The sequence below is a fragment of the Bombina bombina genome, chromosome 11 (assembly GCF_027579735.1).
Source record: "Bombina bombina isolate aBomBom1 chromosome 11, aBomBom1.pri, whole genome shotgun sequence".
Taxonomy (NCBI): Eukaryota; Metazoa; Chordata; class Amphibia; order Anura; family Bombinatoridae; genus Bombina; species Bombina bombina.
Genome location: NC_069509.1, coordinates 45,661,883 through 45,685,188, shown reverse-complemented (window position 1 = coordinate 45,685,188; position 23,306 = coordinate 45,661,883). Strand labels below are relative to the sequence as shown.

At 38.1% G+C, this 23,306-nt stretch overlaps 2 protein-coding genes across 2 annotated transcripts in view; both read right to left on the bottom strand.

Moving 5' to 3' along the window:
- The window catches only part of LOC128641654 (uncharacterized), a 185,473-nt gene extending 175,518 nt beyond the window's left edge, over positions 1-9,955 (bottom strand). Inside the window, exons 1-2 of the mRNA XM_053694188.1 lie at positions 9,905-9,955; positions 9,252-9,714 (exon numbers count right to left, since the gene is read on the bottom strand). Coding sequence (XP_053550163.1) covers positions 9,252-9,714; positions 9,905-9,955 — 514 coding nt within the window. The remainder of the gene's footprint in view (positions 1-9,251; positions 9,715-9,904) is intronic.
- Positions 9,956-10,094: 139 nt separating this feature from the next.
- On the bottom strand, positions 10,095-13,440 carry LOC128641653 (protein starmaker-like; the record flags this gene model as incomplete). Its single annotated transcript, XM_053694187.1, has 4 exons — positions 10,095-10,449; positions 11,177-11,450; positions 11,961-12,382; positions 12,457-13,440. Coding segments are annotated over 4 exons (2,010 nt in total), but the record flags the coding sequence as incomplete, so codon positions are not given.
- Between the last annotated feature and the right edge of the window lie 9,866 nt (positions 13,441-23,306).

Genomic DNA, 23,306 nt, shown 5'->3' with positions numbered 1-23,306 from the left:
AAATGGTCAGAAACATCACAAAAATAAATTAAAGAAAAACAAAAAAAGAAATAACATCAGGACTTCTTCTTTCTTTTCTTTTTCTTAGGACTTAAAGGAGATCCTTTAAATCTGCCTCTGTGACGTTCCGACCTCCTAGGCTCCCCCTTGCCAGCCTCATAACCAGTAACTTCAGCAAGTTGGTTCACATCTGTTTTATCTAGATAACCAACAGAAGAGGCATCAGAAAAGTCACCTATACACTGGCTTGAGTCAGAAGGAACGTCTTTAGTAGACACAGAAGGAAACTCTGAAATTAAAGAGTCAGCATCACTTGTATTATCTGGATCTGCACCCTTAACTACTGGAAGATTCAAATCAGGACTCTCCCATCCATCAGAATCCGCATCTATTTTTCGCTTGGAGGCAGATTTTTTCCCTTCAGTGTCCATATCCTCCTCAGAACTAGAGGACACAACAGCAGACTAATCAATGTTCTCCCCTTCACCAAGAACAGCATCAGGAGCAGCATCACAAGATGACTCAGTGAAGGAAAAATTCTCTGTCCCAGGAACAGCAACAGTATCATCCACAGAATTGGGCAACAGGGCTTCAAGAACATCTGAAGCAGCTATCACATTAGATGTAGCAAGATCCACTTCCTGAAGATGATATTGGGCTTCCTCCACCTTCTCAGCCACAGGAACCACCACAGGAGCATCAGACACCTCTCCGACAGGGAACCCAAATGCAGATTTCTTGCACAAAAGAGGTAATATAGAGTTCAATGCCTCATCAGAGACCTCCTCCTCATTCACAGATGGCTCAACTGCAACTGAAGATGTTTTTTTTGCAACATCAGCATAGGAAGGCTTCACTCTATCAAGCCCCTGCAACATCATCAAAGGACACATCCTGCACAGATGACTTGAAGAACCACAGAGGTCACAGGTCCGGCGTTTACTACAGTGGGCAACAAGATGATCCTCCTCACCGCAATTTCGACATCTGCCACCTGGGCAATTTTCAGCAATGTGACCAAACAGGTTGCAACTACGGCAAAAAAGAGGCATGTCATCATAGTATAGGAAACCTCTATTTCCACCAATGGCGAAAGTCTGTGGAGGGTGTTTCTTTCCACCAATACCTAATTCATCAGACACAAACCGCACCCAGAACCTGCGCTTTCCATTGAAAGTCCCAAACTGATTCTTCAGCTTGCTACCTCCTTGAACATCATCAAAGTAGCGACAAAGAAACAGACGAATTTCCACATCAGTGACCCAAGGGTTGTACATATGTACTGTCACCGGGATTCTTCTCTCCCTCTGCACACAGGCAACAAATTTCATGCCAACCAACTCTGGAGCAGCAGCCATATCAATAGTCCGTTGATAGCAGGTCTGTAAATAATGCTCATCGGTGAAAGCCACATCAAAAATCCCTCTTGAAGGGAATGACTGAACACAATGCAAACTTGCTCTTGGCATCTTCAAAACACCCTCCAAAACCACCTGCTGGACATGAGCCAAACCAATCTTCTCTCGAAAGTCCTCAGAAATCAACACCCGAAGTGTATGGGGAACATTTGGCAAATTGGTAGCCATATTTGCCCTATTGCCTCTTTAGGCTGGATTTCAGAGCGCCCCCCCAAAAGCAGCATGTGGCTGAAGTCCAGGGACGATGCCACAAGGCCAAGGGGACGGCCCTACTACCCAGTTGCTCTACGCCTAAGGAGTAGCCACCCCCCCAATAGCAGCAGGAGCCCAAACCCCAAAGGTAAAGGACCCCAGGCCGAAGGAGCAGGTCTCCAGGCAGCAAACCAAGACCAAGACCAAGCACAGAAAACTGCACTTGATCCAAGCCAAAGGCCCGAGAAGCAACCTCAGCTGATCATTTCGGCCTATTGTAGGCCTCGTCAGTGAGGTGTAGCAGTATTCCTCTAAGCACACTGAGCAAGGAGTCCACATCTGGTTTCCACTTTTTCCCATAGGGAGACTAAATACAGACAGAGAGAAATGCACTCACAGGAACGAACAACCAGCTCAATACCATTGTTAGCCTGTTCTATGGCGATTTACCACCTGGGTGCAACTTCTTTTAGCCCAGCATTGCTTTTCACAGAGTAGAACTTTCCTGTAGTATATCAGTCTGATCCCGCCAATTACGGTCAGTCCAGCGCCGAAATACCAGGCAATTCCTCTCTGAACAAGGAACAAAGCAACCCCAGACGATCGTTTCGGCCTTCATTGGGCCTCGTCAGTGAGGCGTAGCAGTATTCCTCTAAGCACACTGAGCAAGGAGTCCACGTCTGGTTTCCCCTTTTTCCCATAGGGACTCCTTGCTCAGTGTGCTTAGAGGAATACTGCTACACCTCACTGACGAGGCCCAATGAAGGCCGAAACGATCGTCTGGGGTTGCTGTGTTCCTTGTTCAGAGAGGAATTGCCTGGTATTTCGGCGCTGGACTGACCGTAATAGGCGGGACCAGACTGATATACTACAGGAAAGTTCTACTCTGTCAAAAGCATTGCTGGGCTAAAAGAAGTTGCACCCAGGTGGTAAATCGCCATAGAACAGGCTAACAATGGTATTGAGCTGGTTGTTCGTTCCTGATAGTGCATTTCTCTCTGTGTGTATTTAGTCTCCCTATGGGAAAAAGAGGCAACCAGACGTGGACTCCTTGCTCAGTGTGCTTAGAGGAATACTGCTACACCTCACTGACGAGGCCCAATGAAGGACGAAACGATCATCTGGGGTTGCTGTGTTCCTTGTTCAGAGAGGAATTGCCTGGTATTTCGGCGCTGCACTGACCGTAATAGGCGGGACCAGACTGATATACTAAGGAAAGTTCTACTCTGTGAAAAGCATTGCTGGGCTAAAAGAAGTTGCACCCAGGTGGTAAATCGCCATAGAACAGGCTAACAATGGTATTGAGCTGGTTGTTCGTTCCTGTGAGTGCATTTCTCTCTCTCTGTCTGTGTGTGTATATATATATATTTATATATGTGTGTGTGTGTGTGTATGTGTATATATATATATATATATATATATGTATGTGTATATTTCTATATGTGTGTGTGTGTATATATATATATATATATATGTGTGTATGTGTGTGTGTGTATATATATATATATGTGTATGTATGTATATATGTGTATATATGTGTGTGTGTATATAAGTGTGTGTATATAAGTGTGCAGTGCACATACATATTTACACATATAAACACATAAAACACATGGATACACATATAGGGGCCGATTTATCAAATGTCGGGCGAACATGATTTACTGTAGCGAATTATGTCTACCCGACATCGCTAAATGCCGACAGCTAACGCTGTCAGCATTTATCATTGCACAAGGCTCGCGCAGATAAGCAGCATTTGCTGCTTGATAAATGTACCCCAGAGACAACATCCACACATACAAATATCTATTCTTTGCAATTAATCTATATTAAAAATATAACAGTTTTCATAGATATGCAACATAATACATACAAAGTAAAATATTACACATAAATATAAAAACACAGAGAATGATTATGATTTATTGGGGTTAATCACAAAACTATAGAAACATGTATTAGATGATTTATTTACAAAAATCCCCATATACTTTAATGGTAATTTTCTGTTAAAAATCATGAGATACGTTTTAGAAAGGATTATGTTTAAATGCTTTAAACAAAGAACAAATAGAAATCTCTAGCTGCAACAGATTTCAGTACAGCAAACAAAATATTCTGGAATGCTACACACCCCACCCTTGCATGAGCCTATGGTAAGACTCACGGCTCATACCCAAGCTCTAACAGACAGCATTTTATAACAATTATCTTCTTTATCGCTACCTTACTATAATTGCTCTAATCTTGCTCTGTCTTTTACATAATTTAGAGAACTTACTTGTAAGATGCCAGACAGCAGTCAGTAAGAATCCTCTTAGCTCCATTTCCAGTATCCTTTGCAGAAAATACTTTCACTTTCTAAGTGCCAGGATTTGCTTTAGATAAAGTAAAAAAACATTCTCCTCTCTTCTCCCCCCCAATACTGATGAGACTAGAAAACAGCAAGATATGTGAACAGATAGACCATTGCTTGGTTGCTTACTAACAAATCTGTATTATTTTGAGATGTCAGTGTAATCTAGGTATGGCGACATCCGCCACATGACTGACCATAAAGAATATATGCATTACCACATAGATATGTTACAATTTATTTATTTCAAGAGATGTTGAACAGAAAGTAAAAGGAAAACAGGAGTATATTGAAATCTGGAATTCCAGAAATGTAATATTATTTTCCTGAAGAATGTACTGCTGCAATCCTGTACAATGAGCTCTATTTATCAAGCCGTCAACCGAAAATACGCTGGAATTTTGCAGCGTAATCGTGGAGAGCTTGATTCGCCTTATTTATCAAAGGCTAGAGACCGGCAAAAGTAGAATTTTGTGACGTAACATACAATCCGCCGGACACAGACTGACACAGATCGATGCTTACGTTACTACAGATGTTCCGAATGCAAATTCGGCACTATCTGACTACTTCTGCTACTTAACAAATAACTAGCAGGTATGCTCGTCACTATTCAGGCCCTGCGTACCTGGTTTTCAATCCGCTGCCCTGGAGGCGGCGAATACCATAGGAATCAATGGGAGTCTGAAAGCAGCGAAAGTTCATGTTCGCTGCTGCCCGATATCCCATTGATTCCTATGGGAGAATAAAGTTACGTTTACATCTAACACCCTAACATGTACCCCGAGTCTAAACACCCCTAATCTGCCGCCCCCTACACCGCCGCCACCTACATTATACTTATTAACCCCTAATCTGCCGCCCCGCCACCGCCACCACCTAAATAAAGGTTATTAACTTCTATCCCGCCGCTCCCGGAGCCTACCGCAACTAAATAAAGTTATTAACCCCTAAACCCCTGGCCTCCCACATCACTAGCACTTACTAAACCTATTACCCCTAACCTAACAACACGCTAACTTTATATTAAATATTAACTCATCCCTATCTTATAATAAATTAAAATTTACCTGTAGATTTAAACTAAACTATATTAAACTAATTAATTTAATCTACACTATTATACTAAAATTACATTAAACTATATTAAATTAATAATTAATCTAACCTAACTTTTAAACTAAAATTACATAAAACTATACATTAAATTAACTATATTTAAACACCTAACCCTACTCAAATAATTTAAATCTACACTAAAAAATTACAAAATTACAAAAAACTAATGGCTAGATTACGAGTTTTGCATTAGGATTAAAAAGCAGCGTTGGCCGGTCCTAACGCTGCTTTTTAAAGCCTGCTGGTATTACGAGTCTTGCAGGTACAGGTGTACCGCTCACTTTTTTGGCCAGACTTGGAAAGACTTACGTAAATTATGTATCCTATTTTTTCAATGGGACTTGCATAGCGCCGGTATTACGAGTCTGACAAAAAGTGAGCGGTAGACCCTCTCCTGTCAAGACTGGTACCGCATTCTAAAGTCAGTAGTTAAGAGTTTTATGGTACAACGCCGTAGCATAAAACTCTTAACTAAAGTGCTAAAAAGTACACTAACACCCATAAACTACCTATTAACCCCTAAACCGAGGCCCTCCCGCATCGCAAACACTAAAATTAAATTTTTAACCCCTAATCTGCCGAACCGGACATCGCCGCCACTATAATAAATATATTAACCCCTAAACCGCCGCACTCCCGCCTCGCAAACATTAGTTAAATATTATTAACCCCTAATCTGCCGTCCCTAACATCGCCGACACCTACCTACATTTATTAACCCCTAATCTGCTGCCCCCAATGTCGCCGCCACTATACTAAAGTTATTAACCCCTAAATCTAAGTCTAATCCTAACCCCCCTAACTTACATATAATTACAATAAATCTAAATAAAATTCCTATCATTAACTAAATTATTCCTATTTAAAACGAAATACTTACCTACAAAATAAACCCTAAGCTAGCTACAATATAACTAATAGTTACATTGTAGCTAGCTTAGGGTTTATTTTTATTTTACAGGCAAGTATGTATTTATTTTAACTAGGTAGAATACTTATTAAATAGTTATTAACTATTTAATAACTACCTAGCTAAAATAAATACAAAAGTACCTGTAAAATAAAACCTACAATTACACCTAACACTACACTATAATTAAATTAATTCCCTAAATTAAATACAATTAAATAAAATTAGCTAAAGTACAAAAACCCCCACTAAATTACAGAAAATAATAAACAAATAACAAGATTTTTAAACTAATTACACCTAATCTAATCCCCCTAACAAAATAAAAAAGCCCCCCAAAATAAAAAAGCCCTACCCTACATTAAATTACAAATAGCCCATAAAAGGAACTTTTGCGGGGCATTGCGCCAAAGTAATCAGCTCTTTTACCTGTAAAAAAATTACAAATCCCCCCCAACATTAAAACCCACCACCCACACAACCAACCCTACTCTAAAACCCACCCAATACCCCCTTAAAAAAAACCTAACACTAACCCCTTAAAGATCACCTTACCGGGAGTAGTCTTCATCCAACCGGCCCGAAGTCCTCAACAAAGCCGGGAGAAGTCTTCATCTAAGCAGGGCAGAAGTGGTCCTCCAGACGGCAGAAGTCTTCATCCAGATGGCATCTTCTATCTTCATCCATCCAGCGCGGAGAAGGTCCATCTTCAAGATATCCGACGCTGAGCATCCTCTTCATCCGACGGCTCTTCTGGAATGAAGGTTTCTTTAAATGACGTCATCCAAGATGGCGTCCCTTCAATTCCAATTGGCTGATAGAATTCTAGCATCCAATCGGAATTTAAGGGATGCCATCTTGGATGACGTCACTTAAAGGAACCTTCATTATTCAGTTGGATGTCATTTAAAGAGGATGCTCTGTGTCGGATGTCTTGAAGATGGAGAAGCTCCGTGCCAGATGGATGAAGATAGAAGATGCCATCTGGATGAAGACTTCTGCCTGTCTGGAGGATCTCTTCTGCCCGGCTTCGATGAAGACTTCTGCCCTTCTGGAGGACCACTTTGCCCTGCTTCGTTGAGGACTTCGGCCCAGTTGGGTGAAGACGTCTCAAGGTAGGGTGATCTTCAAGGGGTTAGTGTTATTTTTTTTTTAAGGGGGGATTGGTTGGGTTTTAGAGTAGGGTTGGTGTGTGGGTTTTAATGTTGGGGGGGTATTGTAATTTCTTTTACAGGTAAAAGAGCTGATTACTTTGGGGCAATGCCCCGCAAAAGGCCCTTTTAAGGGCTATTTGTAATTTAGTATAGGGTAGGGCTTTTTATTTTATTAGGGGGATTAGATTAGGTGTAATTAGTTTAAAATTCTTGTAATTATTTTTTTATTTTCTGTAATTTAGTAGGGGTTTTTTTGTACTTCAGATAATTTTTTTAATTGTATTTAATTGTATTTAGTTTAGGGAATTTATTTAATTATAGTGTAGTGTTAGGTGTAATTGTAACTTAGGTTAGGTTTTATTTTACAGGTATATTTGTATTTATTTTAACTAGCAAGTTATTAAATAGTTAATAACTATTTAATAACTATTGTACCTAGTTAAAATAAATACAACCTTGCCTGTAAAATAAAATTAAACCCTGAGATAGCTACAATGTAACTTTTAGTTATATTGTAGCTAGCTTAGGGTTTATTTTATAGGCAAGTATTTAGTTTTAAATATGAATAATTTATTTAATGATAGTAATTTTAGTTATATTTATTTAAATTATATTTAAGTTAGGGGGTGTTAGGGTTAGACTTAGGTTTAGGGGTTAAACAATTTATTTAGTTGCGGCGGGGTCCGGGAGCGGCGGTTTAGGGGATAATCAGTTTATTAGAGTGGTGGTGGGCTCTGGGAGCGGCGGTTTAGGGGTTAAACACTTTATTAGAGTGGTGGCGGGGTCTGGGAGCGGCAGTTTAGGGGTTAATAAGAATAATGTAGGTGGCAGCGGTGTGGGGGGGCACATTAGGGGTGTTTAGACTCGGGGTACATGTTAGGGTGTTAAGTGTAGACATTTACCATAGGAATCAATGGGATATCGGGCAGCAGCGAACTTGAGCTTTCGCTGCTGTCAGACTCCCATTGATTCCTATGGCATCCGCCACCTCCAGGGCGGCTGATTGAAAACCAGGTACGCTGGGCCGGAAAAGTGCAGAGCGTACCTGCTAGTTATTTGATAACTAGCAAAAGTAGTCAGATTGTGCCAAACTTGCGTTCAGAACATCTGTAGTGATGTAAGCATCGATCTGTGTCAGACTGAGTCTGGCAGATCGTATGTTACGTCACTATATTCTACTTTTGCCAATCTGTAGCCTTTGATAACTAAGGCGATTCAGGCTCGTCACAAATACGCTGCGAAATTCCAGCGTATTTGCGGTTGGCGGCTTGATAAGTAGAGGCCTTTATCTGAATGTTCTGCTGGTGAGTCATCTCTCTTCAAATCAGTCTTTCTTGTTTCAGAATCAGCAATCTCTTTGAATGATCTTCTGCTTCTTGGTCATTTTCTTTTGATTAGAAGGTTCGTTTGTTTCAGATTCAGCAGTCTCTTTATCTGAATGTTCTTCTACTACCAAGTCATCTCTCATCTGATCAGAAACTTTGCTTATTTCTTATCTATCAGTCTTTGTACCAGGATAATTTTCTGATTTTATATCAGCAGTTGTTTCATTAGACATTTGTCTTGTTACTGATTCAGCCCTCTCTATGCCACTGCTATTTTGATCAGAAGTGTCTCTTGTTTCATATTAAGTAGTCTCTTTATCTGAATGTTCATCTGCTACTGAGTCGTCTCTCTTCTGAACAGAATCTCCTCTTTCAGATTCAACAGTCTCTTTATCTGAATCTTCTTCTGCCACTGAGTAATATATCCTCTGATCAGAAGATTCTCCTGGTTCAATTTGAGCTGTCTCTTTATCTGAATGTTCTGATTTTGGTAATTTTTATTTTGATTAGAATCTTCTCTTGTTTCAGATTGATCTGTCTCTTTATGTGAATGTTCTGCTGGTGAGTTATCTCTCTTCAAATTAGTCTTTCTTGTTTCAGAATCAGCAGTCTCTTTATCTGAATGATCTTCTGCTTCTTGGTCATTTTTCTTTTGATTAGAAGGTTTGTTTATTTCAGATGCAGCAGCCTCTTTATCTGAATGTTCTTCTGCTACTGAGTCATCTCTCTTCAGATTAGAAACTTTGCTTATTTCTGATCAATCAGTCTTTGTACCAGGATAATTTTCAGATTTTATATCAGTTGTTTCATTAGAATTGTGTCTTGTTACTGATTCAGTCCTTTCTGTACCACTGCTATTTTGATCAGAAGTGTTTCTTGTTTCATATTCAGTAGTCTCTTTATCTAAATGTTCATCTGCTACTGAGTCATCTCTCTTCTGAACAGGATCTTCTCTTGTTTCAGATTCAACAGTCTCTTTAGCTGAATACTCTTCTGCTGCTAAATCATATATATTCTGATGAGAAGCTTCTCCTGTTTCAATTTGAGCTGTCTCTTTATCTGAATGTTCTGCTTTTTGGTCGTTTTTATTTTGATTAAAATCTTCTCTTGTTTCAGATTGATCTGTCTCTTTATCTGAATGTTCTGCTGGTGAGTCATCTCTCTTCAAAACAGTTTTTCTTGTTTCAGAATCAGCAGTCTCTTTATCTGAATGATCTTCTGCTTCTTGGTCACTTTTCTTTTGATTAGAACGTTTGTTTCACATTTAGTAGTCTTTTTATCTGAATGCTCTTCTCCTACTGGGTCATCTCTCTTCTGATAAGACACTTTGCTTATTTTTGATCTATCAGTCTTTGTACCAGGATGATTTTCTGATTTTATATCATCAGTTGTTTCATTAGAAACTTGTTTTGTTACTGATTCAGTACCTGTTTCAGATTGATTTGTCTCTTTATGTGAATGTTCTGCTGGTGAGTCATCTCTCTTCAAATCAGTCTTTCTTGTTTCAGAATCAGCAATCTCTTTATCTGAATGATCTTCTGCTTCTTGATCATTTTTCTCTTGATTAGAAGGTTTGTTTGTTTCAGATTCAGCAGTCTCTTTATCTGAATGTTCCTCTACTACTGAATCATCTCTTGTTTCATTAGACATTATTTTGATTAGAATCTTCTCTTGTTTCAGATTGGTCTGTCTCTTTATCTGAATGTTCTGCTGGTGAATCATCTCTCTTCAAATCAGTCTTTCTTGTTTCAGAATCAGCAATCTCTTTATCTGAATACTCTTCTGCTTCTTGGTCATTTTTCTTTTGATTAGAAGATTTGTTTGTTTCAGATTCAGCAGTCTCTTTATCTGAATGTTCTTCTGCTACTGAGTCATCTCTCTTCTGATCAGAAACTTTGCTTATTTCTGATCTATCAGTCTTTGTACCAGGATAATTTTCTGATTTTATATCAGTTGTTTTATTACAAATTATCTTGTTACGGATTTAGTCCTTTCTGTACCACTGCTATTTTGATCAGAAGTGTTTCTTTTTCATATTCAGTAGTCTCTTTATCTAAATGTTCATATGCTACTGAGTCATCTCTCTTCTGAACAGAATCTTCTCTTGTTTCAGATTCAACAGTCTCTTTAGCTGAATGCTCTTCTGCTGCTGAGTCATATATCTTCTGATCAGAAGCTTCTCCTGTTTCAATTTGAGCTGTCTCTATGACCCCTATTTATTAAAGGTCTTGCGGACCTGATCCGACAGTGTGGATCAGGTCCACAAGACCTCGCTAAATGCGGAGAGCAATACGCTCTCCGCATTTAACATTGCACCAGCAGCTTACAAGAGCTGCTGGTGCAACGCTGCCCCGGCTGACTCACGGCCAATTGGCCGCCAGCAGGGAGGTGTCAATCAAACCCGATCATACTCGTTCGGGTTGATTTCTGGCAATGTCTGTCCGCCTGCTCAGAGCAGGTAGACAGGTTATGGAGCAGCGGTCTTCAGACCGCTGCTTCATAACTGGTGTTTCTGGTGAGTCTGAAGACTCGTCAGAAACACGGGCCCACAAGCTCCATACGGAGCTTGTTAAATGGGCCCCTTTATCTGAATGTTCTGCTTTTTGGTCATTTTTATTTTGATTAAAATCTTCTCTTGTTTCAGATTGATATGTCTCTTTATCTCAATGTTCTGCTGGTGAGTCATCTCTCTTCAAAACAGTTTTTCTTGTTTCAGAATCAGCAGTCTCTTTATCTGAATGATTTTCTGCTTCTTGGTCACTTTTCTTTTGAGTAGAAAATTTGTTTGTTTCACATTTAGTAGTCTTTTTATCTGAATGCTCTTCTCCTTCTGGGTCATCTCTCTTCTGATAAGAAACTTTGCTTATTTTTGATCTATCAGTCTTTGTACCAGGATGATTTTCTGATTTTATATCATCAGTTGTTTCATTAGAAACTTGTTTTGTTACTGATTCAGTACTGTCTGTGCCACGGCTATTTTGATCAAAAGTGTCTCCTGTTTCAGATTGATTTGTCTCTTTATGTGAATGTTCTGCTGGTGAGTCATCTCTCTTCAAATCAGTCTTTCTTGTTTCAGAATCAGCAATCTATTTATCTGAATTATATTCTGCTTCTTGATCATTTTTCTTTTGATTAGAAGGTTTGTTTGTTTCAGATTCAGCAGTCTCTTTATCTGAATGTTCTTCTGCTACTGAATCATCTCTCTTCTGATCAGAAACTTTGCTTATTTCTGATCCTTCAGTCTTTGTACCAGGATCATTTTATGATTTTATATCATCAGTTGTTTCATTAGACATTTGTCTTGTTATTGATTCAGCCCTTTCTATGCCACTGCTATTTTGATCAAAAGTATCTCCTGTTTCATATTCAGTAGTCTCTTTATCTGAATGTTCATCTGCTACTGAGTCATCTCTCTTCTGAACAGAATCTTCTCTTGCTTTAGATTCAACAGTTTCTTTATCTGAATCTTCTTCTGCTGCTGACTAATATATTTTCTTATCAGAATCTTCTCCTTTGTCAGATTCAGGAGTCTCTTTATCTGAATCTTCTTCTGCTGCTGAGTCATATATCTTCTGATCAGAAGCTTCTCCTGGTTCAATTTGAGCTAACTCTTTAACTGAATGTTCTGCTTTTTTGTCACTTTTATTTTGATTAGAATCTTCTCTTGTTTCAGATTGATCTGTATCTTTATGTGAATCTTCTGCTGGAGAGTCATCTCTCTTCAAATCAGTTTTTCTTGTTTCAGAATCAGCAGTCTCTTTATCTGAATGATCTTCTGCTTCTTGATCATTTTTCTTTTGATTAGAATGTTTGTTTCTTTCAGATTCAGAAGTCTCTTTATCTGAATGTTTTTCTGCTACTGAGTCATTTCTCTTCTGATCAGAAAATTTGCTTTTTTTTTTTAACTATCAGTCTTTGTACCAGGATAATTTTCTGATTTTATATCATCAGTTGTTTCATTAGACATTTGTCTTGTTACTGATTCAGCCCTTTCTGTACCACTGCTATTTTGATCAAAAGTGTTTCTTGTTTCATATTCAGTAGTCTCTTTATCTAAATGTTCATCTGCTACTGAGTCATCTCTCCTCTGAACAGAATCTTCTCTTGTTTCAGATTGAACAGTCTCTTTATATGAATGTTCTTCTGCTGCTGAGTCATATATCTTCTGATCAGAAGCTTCTCCTGTTTCAATTTGAGCTGTCTCTTTATCTGAATGTTCTGCTTTTTGGTAATTTGTATTTTGATTAGAATCTTCTCTAGTTCCAGATTGATCTGTCTGTTTATGTGAATGTTCTGCTGGTGAGTCATCTCTCTTCAAATCAGTCTTTCTTGTTTCAGAATCAGCAATCTCTTTATCTGAATGATCTTCTGCTTTTTGGTCATTTTTATTTTGATTAGAATCTTTTCTTGTTTCAGATTGATCTGTCTCTTTATCTGAATGTTCTACTGGTGAGTCATCTTTCTTCAAATCAGTTTTTCTTGTTTCAGAATCAGCAATCTCTTTATCTGAATGATCTTCTGCTTCTTGGTCATTTTTCTTTTGATTAGAAGGTTCGTTTGTTTCAGATTGATCTGTCTCTTTATCTGAATGTTCTACTGGTGAGTCATCTCTCTTCAAATCAGTCTTTATTGTTTTAGAATCAGCAATATCTTTATCTGAATGACGTACTGCTTTTTGGTCATTTTTATTTTGATTAGAATCTTTTCTTGTTTCAGATTGATCTGTCTCTTTATCTGAATGTTCTACTGGTGAGTCATCTTTCTTCAAATCAGTTTTTCTTGTTTCAGAATCAGCAATCTCTTTATCTGAATGATCTTCTGCTTTTTGGTCATTTTTATTTTGATTAGAATCTTTTCTTGTTTCAGATTGATCTGTCTCTTTATCTGAATGTTCTACTGGTGAATCATCTTTCTTCAAATCAGTTTTTCTTGTTTCAGAATCAGCAATCTCTTTATCTGAATGTTATTCTGCTACTGAGTCATCTCTCTTCTGATCAGAAACTTTGCTTATTTCTGATCTATCTAACAGGATTATATTCTGATTTTATATCAGTTGTTTCATTACATATTTGTCTTGTTACTGATTCAGCCCTCTCTGTGCCACTGCTATTTTGATCAGAAGTGTCTCCTGTTTTATATTCAGTAGTCTCTTTATCTGAATGTTCATCTGCTACTGAGTCATCTCTCTTCTGAACAGAATCTTCTCTTGTTTCAGATTCAACAGTCTCTTCATCTGAATGTTCTTTTGCTGCTGCTGAGTCATATATCCTCTGATCAGAAGCTTCTCCTGGTTCAATTTGAGCTGTCTCTTTATCTGAATGTTCTGCATTTTGGTCATTTTTATTTTGATTAGAATCTTCTCTTGTTTCAGATTGATCTGTCGCTTTATCTGAATGTTCTGCTGGTGAGTCGTCTCTCTTCAAATCAGTCTTTCTTTTTTCAGAATCAGCAATCTCTTTATCTGAATACTCTTCTGCTTCTTGGTCATTTTTCGTTTGATTAGAAGGTTCGTTTGTTTCAGATTCAGCAGTCTCTTTATCTGAATGTTCTTCTGCTACTGAGTTATCTCTCTTCTGATCATAAACTTTGCTTATTTCTGATCCATCAGTCTTTGTACCAGGATAATTTTCTGATTTTATATCAGTTGTTTCATTAAACATTTGTCTTGTTACTGATTCAGCCCTTTCTGTGCCACTGCTATTTTGATCAGAAGGGTCTCTTGTTTCAGATTCAACAGTCTCTTCATCTAAATGTTCTTCTGCTGCTGAGTCATATATCTTCTGTTCAGAAGCTTCTCCTGGTTCAATTCGAGCTGTCTCTTTATCTGAATGTTCTGCTTTCTGGTCATTTTTATTTTGATTAGAATCTTCTCTTGTTTCAGATTGATCTGTCTCTTTATCTGAATGTTCTGCTGGTGAGTCATCTCTCTTCAAATCAGTCGTTCTTGTTTCAGAATCAGCAATCTCTTTATCTGAATGATCTTTTGCTTCTTGGTCATTTTTCTTTTGATTAGAAGGTGTGTTTGTTTCAGATTCAGCAGTCTCTTTATCTGAAGGTTCTTCTGCTACTGAGTCAGCTCTCTTCTGATCAGAAACTTTGCTTATTTCTAATCTATCAGTCTTTGTACCAGGATAATTTTCAGATTTTATATCATCAGTTGTTTCATTAGAATTGTGTCTTGTTACTGATTCAGCCCTCTCTGTGCCATTGCTATTTTTATCAGAAGTGTCTCCTGTTTTATATTCAGTAGTCTCTTTATCTGAATGTTCATCTGCTACTGAGTCATCTCTCTTCTGAACAGAATCTTCTCTTGTTTCAGATTCAACACTCTCTTCATCTGAATGTTCTTTTGCTGCTGCTGAGTCATATATCCTCTGATCAGAAGCTTCTCCTGGTTCAATTTGAGCTGTCTCTTTATCTGAATGTTCTGCATTTTGGTCATTTTTATTTTGATTAGAATCCTCTCTTGTTTCAGATTGATCTGTAGCTTTATCTGAATGTTCTGCTGGTGAGTCGTCTCTCTTCAAATCAGTCTTTCTTTTTTCAGAATCAGCAATCTCTTTATCTGAATACTCTTCTGCTTCTTGGTCATTTTTCGTTTGATTAGAAGGTTTGTTTGTTTCAGATTCAGCAGTCTCTTTATCTGAATGTTCTTCTGCTACTGAGTTATCTCTCTTCTGATCATAAACTTTGCTTATTTCTGATCTATCAGTCTTTGTACCAGGATAATTTTCTGATTTTATATCAGTTGTTTCATTAAACATTTGTCTTGTTACTGATTCAGCCCTTTCTGTGCCACTGCTATTTTGATCAGAAGGGTCTCTTGTTTCAGATTCAACAGTCTCTTCATCTAAATGTTCTTCTGCTGCTGAGTCATATATCTTCTGTTCAGAAGCTTCTCCTGGTTCAATTCGAGCTGTCTCTTTATCTGAATGTTCTGCTTTCTGGTCATTTTTATTTTGATTAGAATCTTCTCTTGTTTCAGATTGATCTGTCTCTTTATCTGAATGTTCTGCTGGTGAGTCATCTCTCTTCAAATCAGTCTTTCTTGTTTCAGAATCAGCTATCTCTTTATCTGAATGATCTTTTGCTTCTTGGTCATTTTTCTTTTGATTAGAAGGTGTGTTTGTTTCAGATTCAGCATTCTCTTTATCTGAAGGTTTTTCTGCTACTGAGTCAGCTCTCTTCTGATCAGAAACTTTGATTATTTCTGATCTATCAGTCTTTGTACCAGGATAATTTTCAGATTTTATATCATCAGTTGTTTCATTAGAATTGTGTCTTGTTACTGATTCAGCCCTCTCTGTGCCATTGCTATTTTTATCAGAAGTGTCTCCTGTTTCATATTCAGTAGTCTCTTTATCTGAATGTTCATCTGCTACTGAGTCATCTCTCTTCTGAACAGAATCTTCTCTTGTTTCAGATTCAACAGTCTCTTCATCTGAATGTTCTTCTGCTGCTGAGTCATATATCTCTTGATCAGAAGCTTCTGCTGGTTCAATTTGATTGGTCTCTTTATCTGAATTTTCTGCTGGAGAGTCATCTCTCTTCAAATCAGTTTTTCTTGTTTCAGAATCAGCAGTATCTTTATCTGAATGATCTTCTGCTTCTTGGTCATTTTTCTTTTGATTAGAAAGTTTGTTTGTTTTACATGCAGTAGTCTCTTTATCTGAATGCTCTTCTCCTACTGGGTCATCTCTCTTCTGATCAGAAACTTTTCTTACTTTTGATCTATGAGTCTTTGTACCAGGATGCTTTTCTGATTTTATATCATCAGTTGTTTCATTAGAAACTTGTTTTGTTACTGATTCAGTACTGTCTGTGCCACTGTTATTTTGTTCAAAAGTGTCTCCTGTTTCAGATTCATCAGTTTTTTTAACTGAATCTTCTTTTGTTGCTAAGTCATATATCTTCTGATCAGAAGCATCTCTTGGTTCAATTTGAGATGTCTCTTTATCTGAATATTTATCTGAATTTTTTTTATTTAGATTAGAATCTTCTCCTTTTTCAGATTCAGTAGTCTTTTTATCTGAGTGTTCTGCTGGTGTGTCATCTCTCTTCTGATCAGAAACGTTGCTTGTTTTAAATACATCATTATTTATACCATGATGATTTTCAGATTTTATATCATGAATCGCTTCATTAGGAACTTGTCTTGTTTCTGATTCAGCACTTTCTGTGTCAGTTTTTTTGGGTACTGAGTCATTACTGTTCTGATAAGAACCTTCTTCTGTTACTGATTCCAAACTTTCTGTACAATTATGGTTTTCTATTGCTAAGTTGTTGTCCTTCTCATTAGAAGCTTCTCCTCTTTTTGCGCTAGTAACCTGATTTTCTGGTGCTGAACAATATTTATGATTAAACGTTTCTACTGTTTCAGATTCAGTATTCTGCATACTAGAATGATTGTCTGGTGCTAAGTCATCAGCCTTTTGATTTAATCTTGTTCTTGATTCAGCAATATCCAGACCAGCATTTGTTTCTGGTGCTGAATCATAACTGTTCTCATTGACATCTTCAGTTCCTGATTCAACCCGTTTTATACTAAGATGTGTTCCCAATGTGTATTTATTGCATTTCTGTGTAGAAGCCTCTTCAGTTCTTAATTCAGCGCCTATTCTAGGACAATTTCCTGATGCTGCGATATTGCTCTTGTGATTAGATGATGCTTCTGGTTTTGATTCAGCAATCTCTGTTGTCCCAGCTTCCCACTGACTATCTTCTAAATTCATTACATTGCTTGGCATGATACACTCATTTTTTTTTCTGCTTATATTTTTATTGGGTGCCATAGTTCTTTCTGTTACATCTGCAAAAGGTATCTTAATTAATATGTTAAATCAGTACATTATTGAAATACAGTAAGTGGCTATAATCAGTAACAAGTGTAATTGTTAAAAATTAATAAGTATAAGAAAAAGAAAAACATTTGGTGGAAATACAGCTTAAAACACTCAAATTAAATGCACTAATCTTTGGAAATTGTACAGTAAATCATTACTAAATTACCTTTACCAGAAGTTACCACAACATCACATACATACTACTTAGGGATTCAATTCTGAGACCAAAGAAACACACAAATCATGCTCATTGTTTGGATGAACAATGTAAATTACATTTTAAAAACCATAAACAAACACATAATAAAATAGGAATGTGAGTAAGAAAGGTGCAGGGGTGAGGGACAGCAACCAAGAGTCTTGACTAAAGAGTCTGCTCTTTCTTGTCCTTGATTGACTGCAACATCTATTCTGTATAAACATTTTATTTATGTCCCAGGACGTAGATAGTCACTGAGCATAGTCACATATCATCAGTCATGAAAAACAGGACCTACTGATACAGCTCAATCATTCCATGAAGCTTCCATAAGACAAACCAAGAAGCTACCTGGATGCTCCTACAGAGAGGAGCAGAACCCACGGTAGCAGGGGATTTTGTTTTTTTATATTTTTTTTAATCTACCTGACACCCTAAGACTTGCCAAAAGAGTCCTTGTGAAAATAGGAATGATGGTAGCAGCTTTGTGCATTTTTGCTGTTGTTTTTTAATGTTCCTGGAACAATGAAGGTCAAAATAGTAAAGTTAAATATGTGGTTACATTGTACTTTCATCTATTACAATAACCGTCTAGTGCTACTTTTCTTTTAGGACACTACAAATACAATTAACCGACACTCACTTTTTAATTTACACTACTGGTTTGTATTACTTGGCTACCTTTTACATGCTTGCTTTGCGTTCACTTCTGGTTAGTTTCAGGAAGGGGTATGTTAACCCCCAAACCATTGGTAATCATCTGCTAATAGTTACCTTTTAATAAAAAAAATGTTTTTTTTTTAAATTCCTTTTATTAAGGAGAAACTCAGGTACAACAATAAACAGACATATACTTGTATGTATGTATTAAAGGTACAGTGGTATTACAACGCGTGGGTTGATATACATTCCGGTTGATGAGGATTAGTGCATTATCATCAGTGATATAATGATCTAGATCAATACAACTTGTGTACCTGGCATTATTACAATATATTCAATACAATTAGAGATGCACGGAACCTTCAACAATTAGAGATGCACCAAACCTTTAAATTGAACCCATGTCTCCTGTTTTTGTTTTAAATAATAACATCAAAACAACATAACTGTCATGTACGCCTCCATTCCACCTTAAGAAGATCAGTCTAACTTCTCATACCACCTTTTATTTCAATTATTCACTTCTCCTCCCCTATATAGTCTGCTTTTTCCCATGTTACTTTGCTGGTTTATTGAAGTTATTACCCAAGAAACTCAGCTCTACTCATCACCTTGTATCTCCAGAGAAAGATCACTAGTTCTGTGTCCTTTCGCTCACTTGCAGACAGCCTCAGTTTCTATCTGCCGCAAGCTGTGACGTCAGCCCGGCAGTGAACCACTGTTCCCTCCTACCTTTCAACCTTCAGTGAGACTCCAGACCGCACAGCAGCTCAGCCTGTCACGCTGCAACGGCTTCCAGCCGAACGCTCTCACATTTTCACTGACCTCATCACAGTGTGTCACGCTGTACAGATTTCCTGCCTTGCCGTAACACCGACTACGGAACCGCCTGCAGTAGCACTAAGCTGCACACCTACTAACAGCTACAAGAACAGGTTCCGTATATTAAGAGGATAATTCATATATATACTGTGTGTATAGACTCTGCTTATTCACATCACATAAACAGCTATTATATTGTTTCCTGTGAGACTGTCACTCAGCCTTCCATGAGCTTGTCACAAATGCTGTTAGCTTCAGTATATAACATCCTGCTTGTTGCGGTCTTGCTGTTATCTTCCACCTAAGGGTTCTGTGTTAAAGTCATAGGTGCTAAATACTGTGTTGAAACTTAAGCTCTCCAATCCTGCAGTTAACCCTTAAGTTACCTGTGTGGAAGTTTCTAAATTACTTCTAAACTGTTGCGCCTGTATTACTGCCCTCTAATACTTCTCATATTACTGGGTTAAAGCTTCAAGGCAACATTATATCAAGTGATTAAGAGTGTGTTTACTTACTAGCAGACAATCTTTTTTACTTGTTACAAATAATATTTATAGATTAAATCTTGCATCTGAAGTTAAAAACAGCAACTAACTGCTGAGCATTACAATAACACAAAATAAAATAACACAATTCAACCATAACTTAAACATTTAAACATTAGCACTATTGGTCAATCATTGCCTTCCAGGTATGTGATAAGGAGGCTCATGGGGAACTAAAAGAGGGTTTCAATAAGTATCTTTTCTGGATTGGTTTGGGTGAGATGTTTTGTTGTGGTCTCATATAGCCTAGCCCATTCTCCACGCAGAGCTGCCATCAGCATTATCTCATGCTGCAAAAATGGCCTAAGTATCTGCTGTTGTAATTTAAGTGGTAAGATTTCTATAAGTACCTTCCATTTAAAAAAAATTGTGGTAGTCTGTGATTGGGGTCTAGTATGACATTGTGTTGTTCAATAAAGAGGTTTCTGTATAGTAATCTTTTAAATTGGGTCAAAGAAGGAGGGGACTTTGAACACCATAAAGTTAGAATACATTGTCTGACAATTAGAGTTCTAAGGGTTAATAAGGGGTGCAATTTTCAAGGAATGTTTATCCACTTGAATAGAAAGACATCATCACATGAAAATGTTAGTTCTATAGTTAATGGGATTTTAGTCCAGTATTGCAGGTAATTCCAGAAACGTTTAACCTTCGGGCAGTCATAGAAATAATGTGTCAGGGAGGGCTTGGCATAATGACATTTAATATATCGGTTAGGGTGTGTAGGGTTTTATTTGACCCATCTCCTAGGAAGGATATAGTCTCTGTTTATTAGTCTAGTCTGGGCCTCTCTCAACGTCAGGGAGAGGGTTGCCCTCCTGGTAAGATCTAAGCTATTCTTAATATCTGGTACTGCGAGGTCAGTATTTAATTCTGATTTCAGTCTTTCCATTATTATGGGTTGAGTCTTGTTAGTGTAGTGAGTAATAATGTCAAGATAGAAACCGGTAATTGAAAAATGACTAACCCCAAACGCCATCCGGGAAGTAAGGAATGGCGTGGGGTTCCAAAACGTTCGATTTTTAGATATCAAGTCATTAATGTAATGTTGTAGCTGTAAGTACGCATAGAAATGCTTATTCGATAAGTCGTATTTGTCTTTAAGCTCCTGGAAGGATCTGACAGTGTGTAGCAAAGGGTCTAGAGCATCATCCACTGTTTCAAGTCCCCTCTTCCTCCAAATCGCAAAGGGGGCATTTTCATTTCCTGCAAGAAAATCCTTATTCCCTATCATGAGTATGTATTTAGGTGTGGGTTGAGAACAGTTTAACATTTTGTGGGCAAGTGACCAAGCTCTCAGAGGGTCTCTTTATAGAACATTGTTCTTAAGGGATAATGGTAGAGTATTAGCTGTATAATATGGAAGGAAAGATAAGGCATGGGGTGCAGATACCGCTGCCCTCCAGGGCTGTATCGTAAAAATGAGCCATACCAAGCTGCCAGTCCATCACTATTCTAAGCAGAGCTGCCCAAATATAGTATTTGAGATTGGTTAGGCCTAACCCACCACTTAGATATGGGAGATCTAATTTAGATGCAGCTATTCTAGGGGTTTTTTTCTCGCCAGAGGAATTGAGTGGTTGCTTTATCTAAATTTGTATTATCTTTGTTGGACATCATAAGGGGCAACATGAGTAGTGGGTATAAAAGCTTTGGGAGTATGGACATTTTAAGAAGACTAACACGTCCCGAGAGGTTCAAAGGGAGATTCCTCCAGCTAGTGAGTAAAGTATACAGTGAGGTGCATTGGTTTTTAATGTTTAGGTCATAGAGTTTATTTGAATTTCTATGTAGATGGATAATTAGATAGGTGAGTGAATTGGTTACTACAACAAATGGGTAAAAGGTGGCTGTTGAGGTATGTTGAGTTATCCATAATAGTTCTGATTTAGAATTGTTTATTTTGTATCTGGAAAATTTGCCAAAAGATTCTAATTGTTCCAAAATCACTGGTATATGCCTTTCGAGGAACCCACAAACAGGAGCATATCGTCTGCATATAGTGCAAGCGTATGAATGCTGCCTCCAAGTTCCACCCCGGAAAAACCTGCCGCAGCTTGACAGACAGTGGTTCCAGGTCAAAAATCAAGGGTGATAGGTGGCAACCCTGTCTAGTACCCCTCTCCAGGGTAAGATCCGGGGGGAAAAAATCTGTTTACCAATATGCGAGCTATAGGGGTAGAGTATATTTTATGGAGTACGTTTAAAAATGGGCCTTGAAAATTGTACTTAGTAAGTGCTTCAAAAACATAGTCCCATTTGACACGGTCAAAGGCCTTTTCTGCATCAAGGGACAGCAGAAAGGCTTCACTTCGAGGTGTAATTGATTCCGATCTCTCTCTCTCCCAATAGTGATTGATGACATGTAATACCTGTCTTAAGTTAGTCACCGAGATACGGTGAGATACGAAACCCGTTTGATCGGGGTGAAGTAGATAAGGAAGGATACCCTTCAATCTATCAGCTAAAATCTTTGTGGAAGTCTTGTAATCGATATTGAGGAGAGAGATAGGGTGGTAAGATTCCAGCAAAGCGTGATCCTCGCTGGGTTTGGGGATTAGGGCTATATAAGCTGAGGAGAAAGTAGTGGATAGTCTGTCCTCATCTTCCATAAATCCATTATATATTTTAGTCAGTATAGGGAAATCTGGGGCTGTAACATCCGATAGAATTTGGCTGGCAGGCCATCAGGTCCCGCCACTTTGCCTAGTGCTAAGGAGTTAATGGTGCTCTGTATATCCTCCATGGAGACCGGGGCGTTTAAAACCGATAACTGTTCAGTGGTTAGCTGTGGGAGTACAACTGAGTTCCAGAACCTGTCTGGTATGTCAGATACTGCTACTGGTTCTTTAGTATATAAAGCTTTGAAATAAGTAGTGAAACTCTGGGCTATATCTAAGGGTTTTGTATACATGTTACCCTGAAATCTCAAGGCAGCCACATCTCTGCGTGTTGTACGCTTGTTAACCAAGGAGGCCAATAATCTACCCGAACTGTTACCAAACCTATGGAATTTACTTGCCAATTTTAATAGGGTTGATGCTGCTTTCTGTTTCAGGAAGGCCTCTTATTCTTCCTTAGTTAAAAGGAAAGAGTCATATGCAGCTCTAGTATGAGAGCTGCAATAATCTCGATATGCCTGCTCTACCTTTTTCTGTAGGTCATTATATTTTTGGTAGGTTTTTTGTTTAAGATTTGCTACATAAGAAATTATTTGGCCTGAAAGGGCCGTTTTAGCTGTTTCCCAAAATAGCTGAGGGTTATTAAGGTGTTGTCTATTGTCTGTGTAAAAGTCATTCCAGCTATGTGTTAGATAGTTTTTAAAGGCTACAGAGTTGTATAGGTAGGTTGGGAATCTGAGCGTGTTTTGGTTTGATGTAGGTTTAAAATGGGATAGTGTCAGTTCTATGGGGGTGTGATCTGAAAGTAGAATATCATGTATTTTTTCAAATTTCACTTAAGGGATAAATTTTTCTGAGATCAGCAATACGTTTATCCTTGAAAATGAACCAGCCGTCTTTTATAGGCATGTATAATCCCTATCGGTCGGGTGTCTCCGTCTCCAAACATCACATACTGCTAGATCTGTCTGCAGTCTAGTAAACACTTTGTCAAATCTCCCCTTATATGAACCATTCCTAGCAGTCATCTGTGTGGATTGCAACCAGGATATATTCAATGTCGGGTTTGGTGATAAATTAAAATCCCCACCTATGACAAGTGGGATACCCAGAAAGGGGGACAATCCCTGGATCAA